Source organism: Pezoporus flaviventris, unplaced genomic scaffold (assembly GCF_033815535.1).
Source record: "Pezoporus flaviventris isolate CSIRO_AGI_PZ_B2104156 unplaced genomic scaffold, CSIRO_AGI_Pfla_v1 ptg000017l, whole genome shotgun sequence".
Lineage (NCBI taxonomy): Eukaryota > Metazoa > Chordata > Aves > Psittaciformes > Psittacidae > Pezoporus > Pezoporus flaviventris.
In genome coordinates, this window is record NW_026892565.1 from 853,341 (window position 1) to 872,155 (window position 18,815).

General features: G+C 49.1%; 2 protein-coding genes across 6 annotated transcripts; both read left to right on the plus strand.

The window, feature by feature from the left end:
• Positions 1 to 1,949: 1,949 nt before the first annotated feature.
• Positions 1,950 to 11,808, plus strand: RBBP5 (RB binding protein 5, histone lysine methyltransferase complex subunit). 5 transcript variants are annotated; one of them, XM_061454900.1, is made up of 14 exons: positions 1,950 to 2,083; positions 2,183 to 2,208; positions 2,306 to 2,478; positions 3,325 to 3,465; positions 3,746 to 3,908; positions 4,360 to 4,469; positions 4,973 to 5,092; positions 5,270 to 5,423; positions 5,522 to 5,593; positions 6,024 to 6,141; positions 6,788 to 6,857; positions 6,972 to 7,201; positions 7,479 to 7,673; positions 10,105 to 11,808. In XM_061454900.1, the coding sequence occupies exons 1-14, from the start codon at positions 2,065 to 2,067 to the stop codon at positions 10,131 to 10,133; spliced, it is 1,620 nt and encodes a 539-aa protein (XP_061310884.1). In that variant the 5' UTR covers positions 1,950 to 2,064; the 3' UTR covers positions 10,134 to 11,808. The 5 variants fall into 5 exon arrangements, with proteins under 5 accessions (XP_061310884.1, XP_061310885.1, XP_061310887.1 ...); XM_061454901.1 differs by having other exon boundaries at positions 10,108 to 11,808; XM_061454903.1 differs by having other exon boundaries at positions 7,479 to 7,556.
• A 135-nt stretch (positions 11,809 to 11,943) lies between these two features.
• TMEM81 (transmembrane protein 81) lies at positions 11,944 to 13,737 on the plus strand. The gene has a single exon (XM_061454905.1). It carries the CDS (start codon positions 12,897 to 12,899, stop codon positions 13,731 to 13,733), a length of 837 nt encoding a protein of 278 aa, XP_061310889.1. The 5' UTR covers positions 11,944 to 12,896; the 3' UTR covers positions 13,734 to 13,737.
• The last annotated feature ends 5,078 nt before the right edge of the window (positions 13,738 to 18,815 follow it).

Sequence of the window (18,815 nt, forward strand, 5' to 3'; positions counted from 1 at the left end):
TTGCAACAAGGGTATAGGCAGGGGGGGCTGCTTCTGCAAATAATCTCCTTGCCTCTCATGTATTTCTGGGGCAAGATTGATCTTAATGTAACCTACTTACAGGGTGGAGGCTGAAATAGAACATGCACTTTGTTCATGACATGAGGAAATAGTGAGTTGGCAAGTTCTCCCTGGGCTTCCTGTTCCTTCCAGTTGCAGAGGATGGGCACGCAATGGCTTTGTTTCCCAGGAAAGCTGACACGCTGCATCTGAAGTAGGGGAGGGATGTGAAATTACTGCACCTTGTGGCTGGAATTTATTGGCTAGGATACAGCAAAATGACAACTGATAAGTCTGCCTGGTGAACAGCTTGAACAAAGGAAAGGGATACATAACCCTGCAGTATTAGTTTAAATCTTCCTTTGTGCAATAAACAGAATTAATGCTTTTTTATGTGTATATATATATAAAGACTTTTTTTACTTACCTGCACGTGTGGGCATTATTCTGGTCTGTGGTGGCATTAATGGTGTGGTTCTGTCCAGACACTCAGGAGTTGCTCCCAGCGCAGCCACCCGGAGCCACACGTGCAGGATGAACCCTTCAGCATCCCACTGCCTTGGTGCCACCAGTGCCACTAACAGCATTAACCCTGTCCAACTGTGTGTGCTGCTCCGTAACACTTATTTAAAGCTAGGAGAGTCAAGGTCAGTCTCTTGCATTTATTAGAGGTAGCTTCTGTAAATAATAAATGTATGAATAAAATCTCAATCTCTGTATGTGCAATCCCAGAACTGTCGTGCGTACCTTTTCCTGTATGGCCATCTCCATCTTCAGCTGATGCCTTTTTATCCCTGGTTGTAGCTGCCTTGTTGCCATTCAGTTTCTCTTTCGGCACAGGTGGGGAGGGATCTGCAGGTTTTCCCTGGCTCAGTACAACGTCTCTGCATTACTTTGGCCTGAGCTTGTGCTGAGCCATTCCACACACCCGCTTCATCTTTAAAACTATAGAGTTTTCCCTCCCATTAGAACAAGGCAAATGAGGTGAATAAGGGCTTTATTCACCTTCCCGAGGCTGTACACTGGAGGTGGTTCTGAGCTGAGCAGGTATTAAGGCCACCTTTATCTCCTCGCTCTATTGAAGAAGTTTGTCACAGTGTGTTGTAAAAGGGCACCTAACCTGCACATCGCACCTGTAACCAGGGGTTGGACTGACCTGTACCCAGCCCCAGCCCAGTGCCGGCTGTCCCGGTATGGAGCGTGCTGCTCTTTCACACGAGCTACGTCCCAGAGGCTGATGGTGGTCAGCAGTGAGGGGAGACCTCCCTCTGCCTTCCTGCAGCAGGGATCAACCCAAAATGGTGCTGGGAGCAGACTCATGGGATCTGCTAGAGGAGGGGCCGGGTCCCTGCACGCTTCAATCGCCGCCGCTGACTTGCTCTGCCCGGTTTTAAGCCTTTTATTCACATCACACATAACGGGACGAGCACTTGCGCTGTACTGGGTGAGGAAGGGGCTCGGGAGCTCCTCTGCTCTCCCTGGGTCATACTGGCCCTAACGCAGAGGGTTACTGCCGGCATCTGCCTCGGTTTGGGGCTGGAGCCGGGAGGGGGGCTCCGTGTGTGGGGATGGGGAGCGCAGCCCCTGCTCTCCCTGTGCCCCCGTTTTAGCTTAAATCGGGGTGGGGGGAGCGCATTCCCCGGCCCAGCTCCGCCGCTGTCACCGCCCGTACCCCGCCAGCGCCGCCCCCTGCGCCCCCCGCCGGTTCCTCCGCCGCCCCGGAACCTCAGCCCCGCGGCCGCAGTGCCCGCCCGGGCCGCTCCCCGCGCAGGCGCCGGGCTGCCCGCCGCGCTGCCTGAGCGCCGCCTGAGCGCCGCCGGCCGCCAGCCGCCATCCGCAGCGCGGGGCGAGGGTCGGTGCCGGGCGCGGTGCCCGCGGGGCGAGGCGAGGCGGGCGGCGAGGGGCTGGTGGGGAAGGAGGAGAAGGGGAGCGGGGCTCCGTCAGGCGAACCGCGGGGCGGCGCGGAGCAGGCCCCCGGCGGGGTCCTTCGGCGACGGTCACGGAGGGAGCGGGACGGCGGCCGCGATGAACCTGGAGCTGCTCGGTGGGTGCGGGGGGTGCGGGGAGGGCCGGGGGGTGCGGGGAGGACCGGGGGGTGCGGGCCGGGCCCTCACTCAAGCGCTGTCTTTGCGTTTCCTTGCAGAGTCCTTCGGCCAGAACTACCCTGAGGTAACACCCCCCCCCCCCCCCCGCCCGTTGCACCGAGCGGCTCGGTACGGCGGAGCCTGACCCCCCGTCCGCCCCCGGTGCTGCCCTGTCCCCGCAGGAGGCCGATGGGACCCTGGACTGCATCAGCATGGCCCTGACCTGCACCTTCAACCGCTGGGGCACGCTGCTCGCCGTGGGCTGCAACGACGGGCGCATCGTCATCTGGGACTTCCTGACCAGGGGCATCGCCAAGATCATCAGCGCCCACATCCACCCCGTGTGCTCCCTGTGGTGAGAGGGGCGCGGGGCTGCGGCGCTGCTGAGCTCCGGGGTTGCTCTGGGGGAAGGTGGCCCTGCCCGTGGCAGGGGTTGGAGCTGGATGAGCTTTGAGGCCCCTTCCAACCCGAACCAGGCTGGGATCCTGTGACTGAGCCCCGCGTATGCACCCGGTACGGGGGTGTCGTGGTTTAAACCCAGTCAAGTGCTATGCAGCCAAATCCCCCCGTTCTGCGCCAAGCCTGGTGAGCTGTGGTGTGGAAAACCCCTTTGGTTGGTGTGTGGAGTATCCCCCTGGCCAGTGTGGGGCAGGTGTCCTGGCTGTCCTCAGCTTCTTCTGCCTCACGTCACTAGCAGAGCCTGGGAAACTGCAAAGCCCTTGATGAGGGTAAGAAGGGCTCATCAGCAACCAAAACGTCAGCGTGTTATCAGTGCTGTTCTCAGGTAGATGCCAAGCCACAGCCCTGTACCAGCCACTGGGAGGAAAATTAACTCTATCCCACCCATTAGCAGGACAGAAGAGCTGTTCTTTTTGATGGAATTTGCCTGTGCCTGTGTTTGCTGAGCATCAGGTACTGATGTCCTGACAGCTCCTAACACCCAGGTGTGCCAATGGCCTAAATGCCAGCCTGCTGCGGGATACTCCCTGCATTCCAGGGGAGTTTCCTTGGAAAGAATTTGGAAACAGGTTATGCCTGTTAACGTTTTGCGTTACTTTTCACCCTAACAGGGTTATACCTGATACAAATCTCAATGAATATATATATATGTATATGTCTGATCATTTGGTCTAATAACTAGAAATTGGGGGGTTTATGCATTTGAGGAGTAACTGATTCAAATTGCCTCATGTTCCTGCAGCTGGAGTCGAGATGGTCACAAACTGGTGAGTGCTTCCACGGATAACATCGTGTCACAGTGGGATGTGCTCTCTGGAGACTGCGACCAGAGGTTTCGATTTCCTTCACCCATCCTGAAGGTTCAGTACCACCCTCGAGACCAGTAAGTCCTGTGAGAAAGGGGTTGAATGCTCTGATTTTGGTAGAACTAATGATGATTAAAACGTTTTTCCTGTAGTTTGCAAGGGGATTTTTTCCATATTTAATAGAGGGGTTTAGTGTTATTGTCTTGTGATTTGTTGTGGCTCTTCTTGTTATCAAAATAGCAGGATGGGGAGAGAGTAAACATGGGAATGGGCCTTGGAAGTGTGGGCAGAAATGTCTCCTTTGTTTTGATGTTTTCCAGAGAAGAAACTCCTAACCCTTCTTTTCCTGCTCTGCAGAAACAGGGTTTTGGTTTGTCCCATGAAGTCGGCGCCGGTGATGCTGACGCTGTCAGACTCCAAACACGTTGTCCTGCCTGTGGATGATGACTCTGATCTCAATGTCGTGGCCTCCTTTGACAGGCGAGGGGAATACATTTACACAGGCAATGCCAAGGGGAAGGTGAGGCTCCAGCAGGTGGCACTGGATGCCATAGCTTTGATTAATTCCTGACTTTAGCAAGATGCTTCATGTTTCTGGGTTGCATTCTTTGTTTTAGTACCCAAATAAAGCTTCCTGAATGTCTCTTGAGCGATTGATCCTGCGTTGATACAATCTTATGAGCAACATCATGCCTTACCTTTGAAGATCTCTAGGCTACAATCTGTATCTCAGGCCTTTATGTTGCTTTTGACCCTATTTGTTGGATCCTTTTCCAGTGTAGATAAAGCAATGCTTATGTCGCAGAACTGTCGCAGAAACTGTAGTACAGCTACAGGTGCAGAATCCCAACTATTCCTGTGTAGATTGCTGAGGCTTCTGTTGTTAGGGTTAATAGCTGATGGAAGAGGTAGCAAAAGGGGATTGAATTCTAATGATGACACTGATTGCCTCCTGTCTCCTTCATCTGCAGATTTTGGTCTTAAAAACAGAAACTCAGGATCTTGTTGCTTCCTTCAGAGTGACAACTGGAACCAGCAACACCACAGCTATTAAATCGATTGAGTTTGCTCGGAAGGGAAGGTGAGGTACTCCATCTACCAAGTGATAGCTTTAAAGATGAATTGACAACTACAGGGTAGATTGACTCGGCATATGAGGTGTTAATACCCCCCATAATTCTTACATGGAACATAGAATCATAGAACAGTTTGGGTTGGAAAGGACCTTAAGATCATCCAGTTCCAACCCCCTGCCATGGGCAGGGACACCTCACACTAGGTGATGTCGGCCAAGGTTCAATCCAGCCTGGCCTTGAACACTGCCAGGGATGGGGCAGCCACAGCTTCTCTGGGCACCCTGTGCCAGCGCCTCAGCACCCTCACAGGGAAGAGCTTCTTCCTTACATCTAACCTGAATTTACCCTGTTTTAAACCATCACCCCTTGTCCTATCACTACAGTCCCTGATGAAGAGTGCCTCTCCAGCATTCTTGTAGCCCTTTAGATGTTGGAAGGCTGCATAATCTGATTCTTTCTATTTCTCAGTCTATTAATGTGATACATGTTCTGTGCCCTCCTTTTACAGCTGCTTTTTGATAAACACAGCTGACCGGATAATCAGGGTGTATGATGGCCGTGAAATTCTCACTTGTGGACGAGATGGGGAGCCTGAACCCATGCAGAAGCTGCAGGATTTAGTGAACAGGTAAGAGGCAGCAGGGTGGCTGGTCAGCCTCACTGGCAGAGGTGAGGTATGCATGCTCAGCACTAATGGGAGAAGGCAAGATCTCAGTCTCAAGAACAAACCCACTCCGCAGTCCTCCAGCCTTCCTGCTCTGCTCTTGTCTCAGGATTTAACTTGTGTTGCTGTCTTTGCCTGCAGGACACCGTGGAAGAAGTGCTGTTTCTCTGGTGATGGTGAATATATAGTGGCAGGGTCAGCACGACAGCATGCCCTGTACATCTGGGAGAAGAGCATTGGAAACCTGGTGAAAATCCTGCATGGGACCAGAGGGGAGCTGCTCTTGGATGTAGCGGTAAGAAAACTGACTGCATTTCTTGTTACTTTGAAAACTAAGCTTTCTTAATTCAAATCAGTTAAACTCCTTCTCTTTTCTCTTTCTAATAAATCCAGTGGCATCCTGTCCGACCCATCATAGCTTCTATTTCAAGTGGTGTTGTCTCAATATGGGCTCAGAATCAAGTGGTAAGTGTTTTAGATAGTTTCCTTAAGAGGATTCCCAAACTTAACCTGCAGTATTAAGCATAATCCAGTATTTATTATATGCTCCATCCCTGGCAGCGTTCAAGGCCAGGTTGGACAAAGCCTTGGGTAACATGGTCTAGTGTGAGGTGCCCCTGCCCATGGCAGGTGGTTGGAACTGGATGACCTTAGGGTCCTTTCCAACCCAAACTGTTCTGTGATTCTATTCCAGTGTTGTATTTTCAGTAAGAACTAACTTGTGTGCTTCCTAATTTACTGTGTGACGGTGGACCTGAATGAAACTTCATTTTATTGTGAGCCTGTGTGTGGCTTGGGTGATTTTAATGCAGAATGAGACTGTAATTGTTTGTGTCCTCACTCCAGTTGTTGTTCCTTTGCATAAGGTAAAAATCACTTTGACTTTGTGCTTTAGGAAAACTGGAGTGCCTTTGCTCCTGACTTCAAAGAGCTGGATGAAAACGTGGAATATGAAGAGAGAGAGTCAGAGTTTGACATTGAGGATGAAGATAAGAGTGAACCAGAACAGACAGGTACTGTGTAAACTGTGTTTTCAGTCTAATTACATATCCGTACCAGAAGTGAAAACTAGTGCTCATAGTGGTATAGGTGGGTGTTAAATGACAAAACAGGAGTGGGTAAATGAAGACAGGTGAGCTAACACAGTAGGATTCAAGGCCAGGTTGGATGGGGCTTGGAGCAACTTGGTCTCGTGGAAGGTGTCCCTGCCTGTGACAGGGGCTGGAACTGGATGAGCTTTAAGGTCCTTTCCAACCCATCCCGTGATTCTATGATCTTTCTAGAAACTCCTCCCCTCTTCAGGAGGTGTTTTACAGCAGAAAACAGCAGATAGACACGGATGGTTGTCCAGGCCTCCTCAGCGGCAGCAGCAGCACTGAATTGTAAGCGATGGCCGCACAACCTGGCCACTTGGTGGTGCCAGAAAACTGTGTCCTGTGCCAGCCTGCCTCTAAGGACAGAGAGAAGGATTATTCCCAGCACACCATAGAGCTTTCCTCGCTAGCAGGCTCTGCAGCACTTCTCCTGGTTGGATGAATTGCTCTTTGGCAATTTCTAATATTCAAGTGTAATGTTGGTTTGTGGGTATTAAGCATTCTTTCCCTGAAATTTGGTCTTTTCCTTACTGTCTTGAATTTACCTTTTTGCCCTGGTTCTTAGGTGCTGATGCTGCAGAAGATGAAGAAGTGGATGTCACGAGTGTGGATCCCATTGCTGCCTTCTGTAGCAGGTGAAAGAATCTTGTGTTTAAAGTATGAATACAAAATGTATCACTAATATTCCCTGTATAATATGTTCTAATAACCCCTAGTTTTAAATGAAAGCAGACATTTTTCCTTCACAGTGATGAGGAACTGGAGGACTCCAAGGCTCTGCTTTACTTACCCATTGCTCCTGAAGTTGAAGATCCAGAAGAAAACCCCTATGGGCCTCCACCAGATGCGGTTCAGAGCTCTTTAACTGATGAGGGAATAGGCTCTGAGAAGAAGAGGCAGTGCTCCTCTGATGGACCCCAGGCACCAAAGAAGAAGCCCAAAACCACCAACATTGAGCTACAAGGAGTACCTAATGATGGTGTGTAGTAGCTGCAACTGTTTTAGTGCTTGTTCTGCATTTGAGATGGCTTTGAGCTTTGCCTTTACCTTGTCTGAAGAGCAGAAGTTCAGAATGCCACTTGTTACTTTGAAGTCACTTCTTATAACACTTATGAATAGCTGCCCACTCTTGCTGGCATTTTGCAAGCTAGGGAGAAGTAAGATGTCCTGATACTGTTAGTTTTTAATGCTGTTTATATCTGGTGCTGTACATGCTGAGGTTTAATTCACTTTGGTGCCACGTTGTCTTTCCACAGAAGTCCATCCGCTGCTGGGTGTGAAGGGAGATGGTAAATCCAAGAAGAAGCAAGCAGGCAGGCCTAAAGGATCAAAAGGTAAAGACAAAGATTCTCCATTTAAACCGAAACTCTACAAAGGGGACAGAGGTGCTTTACCTCTGGAAGGAGCAGCGAAGGGTAAAGTGCAGGCGGAGCTGGGACAGCCTTTGACAGGTAAGGAACCCAGCGGGAGCGTCGTTGCCTTGCTTGGTGGCCTTGCTTTGTACAGACCCTGACTTAATATAGTCCTAGTTTTATCTTCCCAAATGGCACTTGCTCACTGAATGTTCAGCTGCTGTCAAGGAGAGGCAAAATTTTACAGCACTGTTAGACTGCAGGTTGAGTACTAGTTCAAAGGCAAAACATCTTTGGATATCTTTTTTATAACTTCTGTCAGTTCTTCCATAAACAGTAACAGGGTCTGGTTTTGGTGGGTCGATGTTGAGGGGGGAAAAACGTAAAGAGTGAAGGCTTCTGAAGCTGAAGTTGACATTTTGTGCCATCAGTACGAGGCAAAATGATGAAGAACAGCAGAGTTCTGTAAGCAGAAGTAGGAAATGGAGCATTGGTAATGGTCTGTTTGGTGAATGAACCCTGAGAGGAAATCCAGGAGCTGAATTTTCTTTTCCAAACTACACGGCAGCCTTATTTAAATTCCAGGCAGTGCATTTGCTGGCAATGAGGGTAGGTTTCAGTGGACTTTAATCCTTTTTCCCTCTGGTCATGTTTTGTTGGTTGTGTACAAAACCAGGACTGTTGCAGTCACCTTTGCGGGGACCCAGACTTAGTCTCAGTCTCCTTTGCTACTTCAGCTTCTTCACTGGGAAAAGTCCATTTAAGCTCAGTGACGAAAGCACATGTTTGGATGAAGTGATGTGGACTCCGCTGTTTATTGCTTTTAGAGTGTATTTAATAAGTCAGGGTTGATACATAGACAGTCTCAATGGCACTGCTATATCAAATTTTGCACTTCCTTGAACTCAGCCGCTGCTGCTGTGGATTTTAGACTGTACAGAAGTGATTTTATTCCCCCTTTTCCTTCCCTCACTGCTGGTCCTACGCTACCCACCTTGCTCATTGTCCTTCCTGCTCAGCTCCTGTCCCACTGCTTGTACTAGTACTGACAATTGCTGTTTGCAGAAAAAGGGGAGGGGATGAAAGCAACTTAATCTGTAAAGTATGATAGTAAAGGAATTACCTGGATTGGGGAGTCCTCTGGTGTCTTTGCTGGCATCTGTGACACATCCTGTCTGCTCTGTTGTACATTGCTGGATGGATAAGCCTGGTTTGAGGACCAAATGATTAGACCATTACATATCCTTGCACAGCCGTATGTGGGAGGATTTCTGTGTGGTTTTGCTTGTAGTGCTGCCATGGAGTTGTTGTAATAGAGTCTGACTTGCTACAAAAGCCAGCAGTGGAACTTTACTGTTGCTGAGTTTGGGATGTGGATATCCAGGCCAGACCAGTGATCTTTGGGGTTTGGGCACTGTAAATTGGAAGTTTTCTCATGAACAAATGCATTTAAACTCATGTTCTCCACTTCACCAGTCTAGAGGAGATGGTAGAGCTTTCTGAAATAGACTTTTAGCCTTTGTTGCCTGGAAGCAGTTGAAGTTGGTTTTCCGTGGTGCAGTTCTTTGATTTGATTGGGATATAGGCAAAGAATCAAAATGAAGGACATCTGTCTCTCGTTAGGACCTGTTGTTGTGCTTCCTTCTACACTTAAGAGGATTTCTTAGATCCATGCAGTAGATCTCAGTAGTCAGTGTTGGAAGTGTCTCTGTAAGTCACATTGTGAGAAGAACGGATCGGCAGCTAAAGGAACTGTTGCTTGGATCTTTCCAAACTCACAGGAGTCTTTTAGTCCATGAAGCTTATGTCTGCCTTCCTTTACTCCCTTTACGCCTTGCGCTTACAAGTCCTGTTTTGGGCAGCCAGTTTTTCTCGGTTCCACCACGTGCAGATGCACGCTTCCACATTGAAATGGCCACCTGTGATCCTGGAGCCTCTCCTGTCTCTCATGCGTGGAGCTGTTAATTTTGCTAGTTCCTTGTGCTGTTGCTTTTGAAGTAACTAATCAGCTACTAAAACAGTCACACAAAGGCATTTCTCTCATATGCCCTAATACAGTGTCTTGCTGCAAGCTGCATGGCTGGGATGAGGAGCTTGGCACTGGTGCATCTGTATCACTGTGCTGTGCAGTCTGGAATGTCTTCCTCAAGCTGCTGTGTCAAAATTGGGCTTCAAACAGACTGAGGAGCTTGATGCATTTTGTAGCTTTAGAATAAAATCTTACAATTTGGGTTAACCCAGGCTTAGGTGAGGCTTGTTTTCTGTTGGGATTTCGCTCTCGGGTTTTGGGACTGTTTGACACCAGGTAAGTTGCTTTGCAGCTTTGTGGAGTAAAAGCTCAGGAGTTTCTCAGCCACCTTGTCACAGACAGTACCTTGTTGGTTGTACCTCATTAGACTGAAAAGAATGGCTTTAGCTGGGAAATCTTGTCCTCCTTTCTCTGGAAATGCTGAATTTGGTGGTCTCTGACTTTTAGGAACATCTGTTAGAGGCTGGTTACTTACTTTTGACCTGTCTTTGATCTCTTTAGCAGGTGGTGCAATCTCAGAATTGTTATGAAGACACTCTCCTTTAGCTTCCTGTATGCTTTCCTATTTTGGCACCATAATGTGGAAACTAGATGAAATGCTCAGTCAGAGTGGACTGACTAACACAGCAGACTGATTGCTCATGGATTCAGGGAGTGACTTTCATTTGAAATGACTATGGAAGAGGAAGCAGCTTCATTCCTCCTTACCTGCCTCTGCATGGAACAGTGTAAGATGCTAACTCTCAGGTCATGCGATTTGCAAAGAGACTCGTTGGACTGCCTTTGTGGTGATATATAGAACTGTAAAGTGAGCTGGAAGGGACCTCCAGAGCTTACCACCATTGTCTTTTAAATCCCCTTTTTTTTATTCCTGGATTGAAGAATACCCAAAGTGTGCATTTTTATTCCTGGTGACTATATCCTGCAAACATCCCTTTCTTTGCTGTTAAGTTTCATTTCAGTGAGTTGTGACTCCTTCCATGCCAGCTTCTCACCTTCCCAGCTTTTTGGGTAGCTTGCTATGATGTCTTCTGTGCTGAGGCTCCTGCTGATTACGTGCCAGGTGGACAGAGACCTAAGGTGAAGAATCAAGAGACCCTCTGAAGTCTGCAAAGAATGAAGCTTCATATTGTGAACAGTTCAGACATGAAGGATGACCCTGCTTATGGGAGGAAGGAGCTCTAGATAAAATACTCAGCTGTTATGCTCTCTTTTAACCTGTGATATGAAAAGCAGTGTTGGCAGTTTCTGTCCTAGCAAAAGTGGTTTTATTCTGTCCCTTTCCTGTGCGGTGCCCTACCGGAAGCAACTGGTTTCCTCCTCGGCTGATAGGAACTGGCAGATAGAGAAAAACCAGAACCCCACCTCTGGATCAAGAATGGAAGATGAATGCTAACAGCTCACTCCCAGCCATGCTTTAACCATTTCCTCCTTAAAGATGGTTGGAATATTTTCCTTGTGGGAATGGAAAGAGACACTTTATCCAGTAGTGATAGCCTGAGAGCTCTGTACCAGACCGACTGTCTGTTAAAAGGTTTTCATTCCTAATGCCCTTTGCTTCATAGACTTTTATAGTTCCTATGCAATTACTTTTAGTTTTCTCCCAGCTGTAATTACTGAGCTCATCATTGTGTATTGGAATTGTCAAAGCATCCTGCAGACAGTAAAACCCAACAAGAGGAGTCGTGAAGAGATCTCTTCAGTTGCAGTTGGAAGCGTGCAGCAGTTGCACGAGATGAAGTATGGGAAGAGAGGAGACACTTTGAATCAGGAGGGTTTTTAAAGCTGGTGGTTTCATTTCTGGCTTTGGTGCAGTGGCTGCTTCGTGTAATGAAATCCGTGTGTACAGTAGGAGTTTTCCTTGTTCTTTCTGCTTGTAGGATGACTTGCATCTCCCCTGGAATACTGTTGTGTCCAATCCACCCTAGTGTGGCATGGCTGACCCCACGAGCTTTAAAAGATGCACAGGCAGTGGCTCTTCAGGTTGTCCTAAAGCATGTGATTTGCCACAGACTCCAGCCTGTTTCTGGTAAACCTTTGCTGTACAGTGTATATGTCCTTGGTTTCTTTTCTTCCATCTTCTGTTTTATTTTCTAGTATCTGTAGTTTTGTACAGTATTTGACAGATACTGGCTTGGTGGTAGTCTACAGCAGTGATGGTAGGTTTTGTGGTTGTAAATAAAGAGGTATGTTTCATTTCCTAAAGTCAATGGCTAAGTCTTGGCTTTTCCATACAGCCCTGACTGTGGGGACAGTGGTTAGGAAGAGCAGCACAGCTCTGGTGTGAGCACACTGTGCCTTCACCACAGCTGGTGTGTTCCTTTGGGACACCTGAGCACTACGTGGGTTACACTGGGATGTCTCATCTGCGGTTTGCTGCGGTGGCAGCAGGGGAGTGGTTTCTGTTTGATACACACATCACTTGAACATGGGGCTTTGGGGTCGGTGGCTGCACGTGGCACAGGGCTCGGCCTCGCAGCTCCTCTGAGCGATGCCATGGGGCCGGGGCCGGGGCCGGTGAGCCCCTCCTGAGTCAGGCAGTTGATGTCAGGAGCCTTTTGTGTTGAGCCCTCATCTCAGAGGACTCACTTTGGCTTCCAAGGAAGGGGAGTTCTTTGGGGCCACGTTCTGCCCCAGGGCTGTGACATCAGCACTGTTCCCTTGGGAACGGGGAGATGGGGCTGCAGTGAGCCCTGCACAGCCAGGATAAAATACTGCTGAGGTTGGCTTCCATTTTCAGTGCTGTAAGATAGCCAGAGGTTGCAATGTTGGTTTTGTGATCTTGGTCACTTGGGGAGTACTTTAGGATTTGGGATGTGTGTATATAATCCAGAACTATGCAGGTGCTGTGTAATGATTCAGGTTTTCCTCATGCCCCAAAAGCATTTTAAATGTTCCAGGAGTGATTATTTGTAGTTTGGTGGGAAAGTTAAATTGGAACAATACTTCTTTATGGTGGGAATAGACTCATAGAATGGTTTGGGTTGGAAGGGACCTTCAGGATCATCTCAAATAGTCTCTAAAAGTTTTGCAGAGAAGGGAGGATTTCATCTTTAAGTTGTCAACTATATCCAAATGGCTGGAATGTGGTGGATTAAAACATCCTGCTGCCCTGTTCCCGCAGCTGCACTCATGATTCACATTCTGACCAATGCAGTAATGTGTTGCATCTCTTTCAGCAGCATTGTGCTTCAAGCCTGTCTCGTTGGAGGATTTTTCCTAATTGAAGCATTAGGTCTTGAAGGTGATGCTGGCAGCATTTCAGAGCTACCAAGTTTGAAGACGTCCAGAGAATGCCTGTGGTGACCCATCTGATTGACAACCCCAGCATGGAGCCCCTGGGGAGCAGCCACATCCTTGGGCTGCTCCTTTGTGCTTTCCATGTGCCTTTGGTGGCTTCCCTTGCAGGCGTTACCATCCCCGCAGAGCTCCGGTCCGTTGTGGCCCCGGTGGTGGTGAACACCACGCTGTGCAGCGTCACCTGCGGGCTGGGCTTCAAGCTGGAGGAGCTGTGCGAGCTCAGCCCGGGCGGGCGGAGGCAGAACTGCACCGTGCGCCGCACCGCCTGCCTCGCCAGCTGGCACTGTGGCTTGCACCACTTCACCCTCGCCGTGGGCCAGCCCTTCCAGCTGAGCTGCCTGACCTCAGACGTCGCGGGCAGTGGGAGCCCAGCCTACAGCTGTGCATGGAGCTTTGCCCCAGGCCTCATCACCACGAAGGACGTCCTGTTCAGACCTTTCGGAAACCCCAGGCCTGTTGTCAGGTTTTCCCCTACCAAGGAGTCGGACGCAGGGACTTACCGATGCGAAGTGCAGGTGGTAAAGACGTTGAGAGTGGTCAAGAGGGTCTACTTTGCAGTCAGAGTGATCCAGAAGGACCTGGTGGATCTGAACTTCCAAAAATTCCTGACTTGGGAGCAGAAGTTAGCAGCAAGCAAGGTGGAAGAGAACCTAGAAACGGGTGTCTATGAAGTGCAAGAAGAGGAGCCCTTTTGGAAAGGAGAATTGTTTTATCAGTGCTTGCTAGGAATTGGCAGTGGGGTGGCAGGGGGTATCTTGCTGAGCGTGGTGCTCCACTGCTTGCAGAGGATTTGGAGAGGGAGAGCTGCAGAGCAAGGAGCTAAGATTTAATGTCCCTTCTTGTCTGTCTCTTTCTTGATGCAGTGTTTCATGGGGGTGGTTGTGGGTTTTCTGGCTGACACAGTTTATTCCCAGATACTTTCTGAAGCTTCAAAGTAATTTAGTACATGGCCATAGAACCAGAGCTTGAGTCTTAATGGAGTGGTGCAGAGAGAGCTCCAGATGGAGCAAGGCAGTGTGCCTCCCCATTGTGTGAAAGGATGGTCTGGAATGGTCCAGACAGGAGTTAAAGGACACCGAGCCACAGAAAACTGCTCATTGCCTTGCTGCGTTCCTCTAACAGGCCTTTATTTTTCTTCTGTGTGTTTAGGGGATTTTATTTAGCTAATAACTTGTGATCCTTATTCCTTACTCTTCTGCCTTGCTGAGGGCTCTGGTGCCAGGAGCTGACACAGATTGCCCTGTGGTAGGTGGTGTTTCTCCAGCAAGAGGTGCTTTCGAGGCAGCATACCAAACCTGCTTTCCTAGCTGTCTGGTGTCCTTTCCACCAGCTCAAAGTAGATCCCCACGGTCTCAGTAACTGTGGGGCAGTGTTGGGACAAGCAGTGGGTGCCTGATTCCTTAGGAGGGATTTATCTCCTTCCACTAGAGCTGGGAAAAGTACCTTCAAGCAGTAGCTTGGAGCTTGCCCTATTCCTTTGTAGTGGAGAAGAGCAAGGCAGGGAGCACTGGGGAGCCCAAGCAAATCTGCTGCTTAGGAGCATAACGGGGTGGCTTTAATCATGACTCAGAGCTGAGCTCGTTCCTAAGGGAGAGGAAGGGAGGAGCTCAGTGGGCTGCAGAGCTTTCATTTTGCCTGGTGATTAATAAGTATAAACCACGCAGCGTCTCCATAGGCAGTATTGTTCCCCCCCTTTGTAGCAGAATTCACAGAGGGACCTATTAAGTGCCTTCTCTTTCTACTTTGCATCTTATTTTACAGCAAACAACTATATTTACTACGTCTATTTCCTTTTTTCTTTCCCTATGAACTAAAGAACAGGAATGCACAGCACAAAATATTACAGATTGAAGCATGCTATTCCTTTTTGCCAGAAGAACAAAAAAGATGCTTTAATATGGAAAGAGTTGCATGTGGAGGTAAATACCCAATTTGATCATCCTATACAGAAAATCAGGCTGAAATAGGAAGCTAAATCTTTGTGTGCAGTGAGGAAGGCAGGAAGTGTATCAGGTCAGTGGGCTGTGGACCTTGAGTAGCTGTACCCAAATGGAGGAGCAAGCCTGTCAGCAGGCTTCAGTTCCTGGTGTGTACTTGTACGAGTTCCCTCTTTCCATGGGGAGACTTTAATGGGCACAAGAACCAGCCAAAGTTTGGAACCTGACATTTGGCAGTGCCAGGAGATGCCTTTGGGAAGATGCACTGCCCCTTCCTGATGCGTGGGGCCACCCTTTTGGGAAGGAACTTCCCACACACCAGATTTACAGAGCTCTTTTTGCCCCCTGAGCATGAGGAGATGGGTGATAGTATTGGTGAATGTAATGCCCATCACAGGGGAGAGGAAGCTGCTGTCTGCTCCCCTGTCTGTCGTGCTGGGTGGGATGAGACCTGGGCTGCTTTGGGGCAGGCTGTGCTGAAGAACTCCCTGAATAGCAGGAGCAGACATGCTTGGATTGGGAGGTAATGGCTAAAATCAACAGAGAGAAGCTGCCCCATCTGGAAGAGCCTCCCTGCTCTTTGTCATGGAAATGACATTGCATCTTGTGGGCAGCTGTGCTTCAGACTCGCAGAAAGATGATATGAAAGGTCCAGGACAATCCATTTTCTCCCTGCTTAGCTGAGGAGGTCAGGGTGGGAGCCAACAGGGTCCTTCATCTTACGGTGTCCTCTCTTTGTTCTTCTGAGGGGACCCAGATGCCCACAGCAGGAAACATTAATACATATTTTAATGGTTATTTCAAGATGGATAATATACTTATTTTTAATGCTTGTTTTAAGGGGTGGGTTTGTGATGGCCAGTGCAGCTTCAGCTGTCAGAAGGGATGGATCTCGGCTTCTTACTGGCATCATGGCTGTTTGAAATGACACTCTCCTGATGTGCTTTTTGAGGTTTGGCTGATGTCTGGATTAGCTGGGGGTGGAGGAGAAGGAAGAGAGAGCAGACTGAGCTGGGGGGAAGGAAGGACACAGAAAGGGAATAGGGGAGGTGGGATGTACAGGGGGTCAGTGAAAGCTGAAGCAAGGACCGCTCGTAACACTGTTCTCTCCCCATCCATATGTTTCGTTCTGTCTCTTCCTGTAATATCCATGTTTTCTTAGCCCCTGTCCCTGTTCTTACCAAAATAACTGACTCAATTACAGGACAAAAAGTGTCTTTTTCTGCTCTGCATTGGTAATATGGTGCCTGAACCACTTCTCAGCCCAGTTTGTCTGCCTGACCCATGGGGAGGCTGCAGCATCCACACACACCAACCCTGCTGCTGACTGGTCCCAGCTGGAGGCTGCTTCTTTGGACAGACTTGTGCTCAATCAGTATTAGGAGGCAATTAGCATTGTACAAACTAAAGGCAGACAGATTGTGTGAGGGAGGAAGTCAATTTGCTAATGGCATTAGCACTTGGAAGGGAGGAGGGAATAACAGAATGGGGAGGCACAGGCAGCTTTTCAGTTGCTGTCAGCTACTGAAGCTTATCTAAATGGAATAACTGGATTGCCTTAACTGCTGGAACTTGAGTGGCTGCAAAGAGGAAAACAAACCCCTGTAAGCTTCTATGGCACCGAGATGGGGCTGTCTGGCTCCTCCATACCCTGCACATTGACCTCTGGGCTTGCTCCAGTGCTGATGCTATGCAGCTCCATGTGCACCCCCTGGTCAAGCTCAGTGTTTCTTGTAGGGGCTGCAGGAAGGTGAATGCATCCAGAATGGGCGGCCTGAGGGTGAGGTTCCCCATGACCCCAGTACTGCTGAGCCCAGTTTCTCATCTCCCCACTCGCCAGTGGAGAGCCTCAGGCCTGTGGCACTTAGGGTTGCTCTGGCTGATCTCCTGACATCCTTCCTGAAGGCACAAGGAAGCAGTAGATTTAAGGCCAGATAGAATGACCATGCTGAATGAATCCGACATCACGTAGACGAGGTGATTTCATGCCGCAGTTGCTGCTGTGAAGGGAATTCTTTTCTCTAATGGAAGTGAACCTTTGCAAATCTGCTTGCTTGTGGCTGATCTATTGGATATCTTCCCTGGAAGGTTTTCAGGCTTGGTTTAAAGGCTGTGATTGATGAGGAAGCTCTTTGGCAAGCTGCTCCAGCAACCACACCTTTAGCTAATCAGGTGCATGAAATCTTTGACTTTCAGTTTTCTAGCATCACTTCCCAGCCATTGGAATACTGGAGGGAGCACATTACATTAACAGCTCCAACCTCAACGCTTGTGATTCCTTACTCTAGGGACACTCTCTCTCTTTTGGATAATCACTGCCATGGAATAGAACTTGAGTTTACCATCTCTTCATTGACTTGGCTTTGACTGAGGGGTCCAGCTCGGTGCAGTGGGGTGTCACTGGGCTCCTCGGCAGTGGTACTACTGGCATTTAAAACCGGACAGAAGTACTCCAGACTCGTAGCTGTCTAAAGCCTCTGGATACCTTTATTTATGAGCTGCGTGCTACTGGAGCCAATAAATACCCATCGTTACAGTAAGTACAGTCTGCTTACAGCTGGTTTTCTTACAAAAATAGTGTACAACAAAGGTACTGCCCCGTTAGTGTGGAGCCGGTGAAGCTGGAGTAAAATGCTCACAGCAGGGGTGTCTGTGGCGCAGGCTCAGAGCAGATGGGATTTAGACCCCTCAGGCAGTAGCTGAATGTGATTGCTGCCTTACCCAACTGCTTCCTTGGGCACATACTGAAGTGTCTCCTGTTCAGGGCACAAGTGTTCAGCTGGCCTGATTCAAACTGCTCTAGCTGCGGGCTGAATTTAGCCCAGACAACCTAAACCCAGAAGCTCCATCTTCAGTTTGCAGGTTCAGTAGTGTCAGGTAGAAGGTTATTTTAAGGCTAAATCAGAGCTGTGAAGCTTCTCTCACGTGGGAGGCTGCAAACACTCCACCTTGGTGGTGTGCTCTTCACAGCACCCTTGTCGAGCTGGTTCCTACTCCTGACACATAGGATGGACCCCCTGAACTGAGGTGCTGAGAGCAAATCCCCACCACTCAGCTCATCCCTGTAAGTCAATCTCTCCAGCAGACACTCAGAAATTAAATGCAGGGGATTCTTAATGAGACAGGAAGCTGATTTGCAACTCAATGCAGTGGTGCCAAGCCAGGAAGCTCTATGAAGGTGTTGACATCTGTTTCTCTCCCCTGGCTCTAAACACCTTTTAACCCCTGTGCTGCATTTTAGGAAGCTCTGCCTTTATAGAGGGCTGCTTCTACATCTCTTTCTCCTGTTGGTGCCTCTGGCTGGGCTTTATATATAGGGGTTTTATATATAGGGACCCTTTGAAGGGAATTAGCTGTGTCCATGGGCATGGCAGCCCTTGGGAGAGCAGCAAGTCCTGTATCAGACTTCATCAACATGAGGGTTTCTGTTGCGGTCCCCCCCACAGAGTGCTGGCAGGGGCAGACCTGGGGCACCTCCAGCACCTGCAGCTCCATTTGGTGGAGGCTCTTTGGTTGTTTAACCTGGCTGCTTTGGTTTGGTCCTCTCCTGAGCTGTGCCTGTGCTGCTGCAGGGGCATCATCCAGCCACGCTCCGGAGCTGCACAGGTCCTCTTAGTTTATGCCTCCTGAACACTGTTATGGCTGCTGCTGGTGCTGCATATTGATCAGGTAACCTTTGCCCAAGCCCTCATTTCCTTTGCTTTTGGGTTTTCCTTTCATCCCATCTTTTGGGGAAGAGGGGCTGAGGCCCAGTGAGGTGGAGGCGGTAACAGGGATGCGGAATGAGGCACAGGGAATATTTGCTAAATGAAGCTTCCAAACATCAGTAAAAACATCTTAAAATCTTCAGGAACATCAAGAGTAAGATAGAACAGAGGTGTAGCTGTTGTCCTGATGGACGGGGGAGGTCAGGGAGAGCTGTGGAGGGACCTGGAGGAGGCTCAGGCCAGGCGCTAGGGTGATGGTCCCTGCCTT

Coding starts and splice junctions, on each gene's coding strand:
- TMEM81 (XM_061454905.1), top strand. CDS start 12,897: ATGCCTGTGGTGACCCATCTGATTGACAACCCCAGCATGGAGCCCCTG.
- RBBP5 (XM_061454899.1), top strand. Junction 2,209..2,305: donor TCGGCCAGAACTACCCTGAG/GTAACACCCCCC, acceptor CTGTCCCCGCAG/GAGGCCGATGGGACCCTGGA. Junction 3,466..3,745: donor CAGTACCACCCTCGAGACCA/GTAAGTCCTGTG, acceptor CCTGCTCTGCAG/AAACAGGGTTTTGGTTTGTC.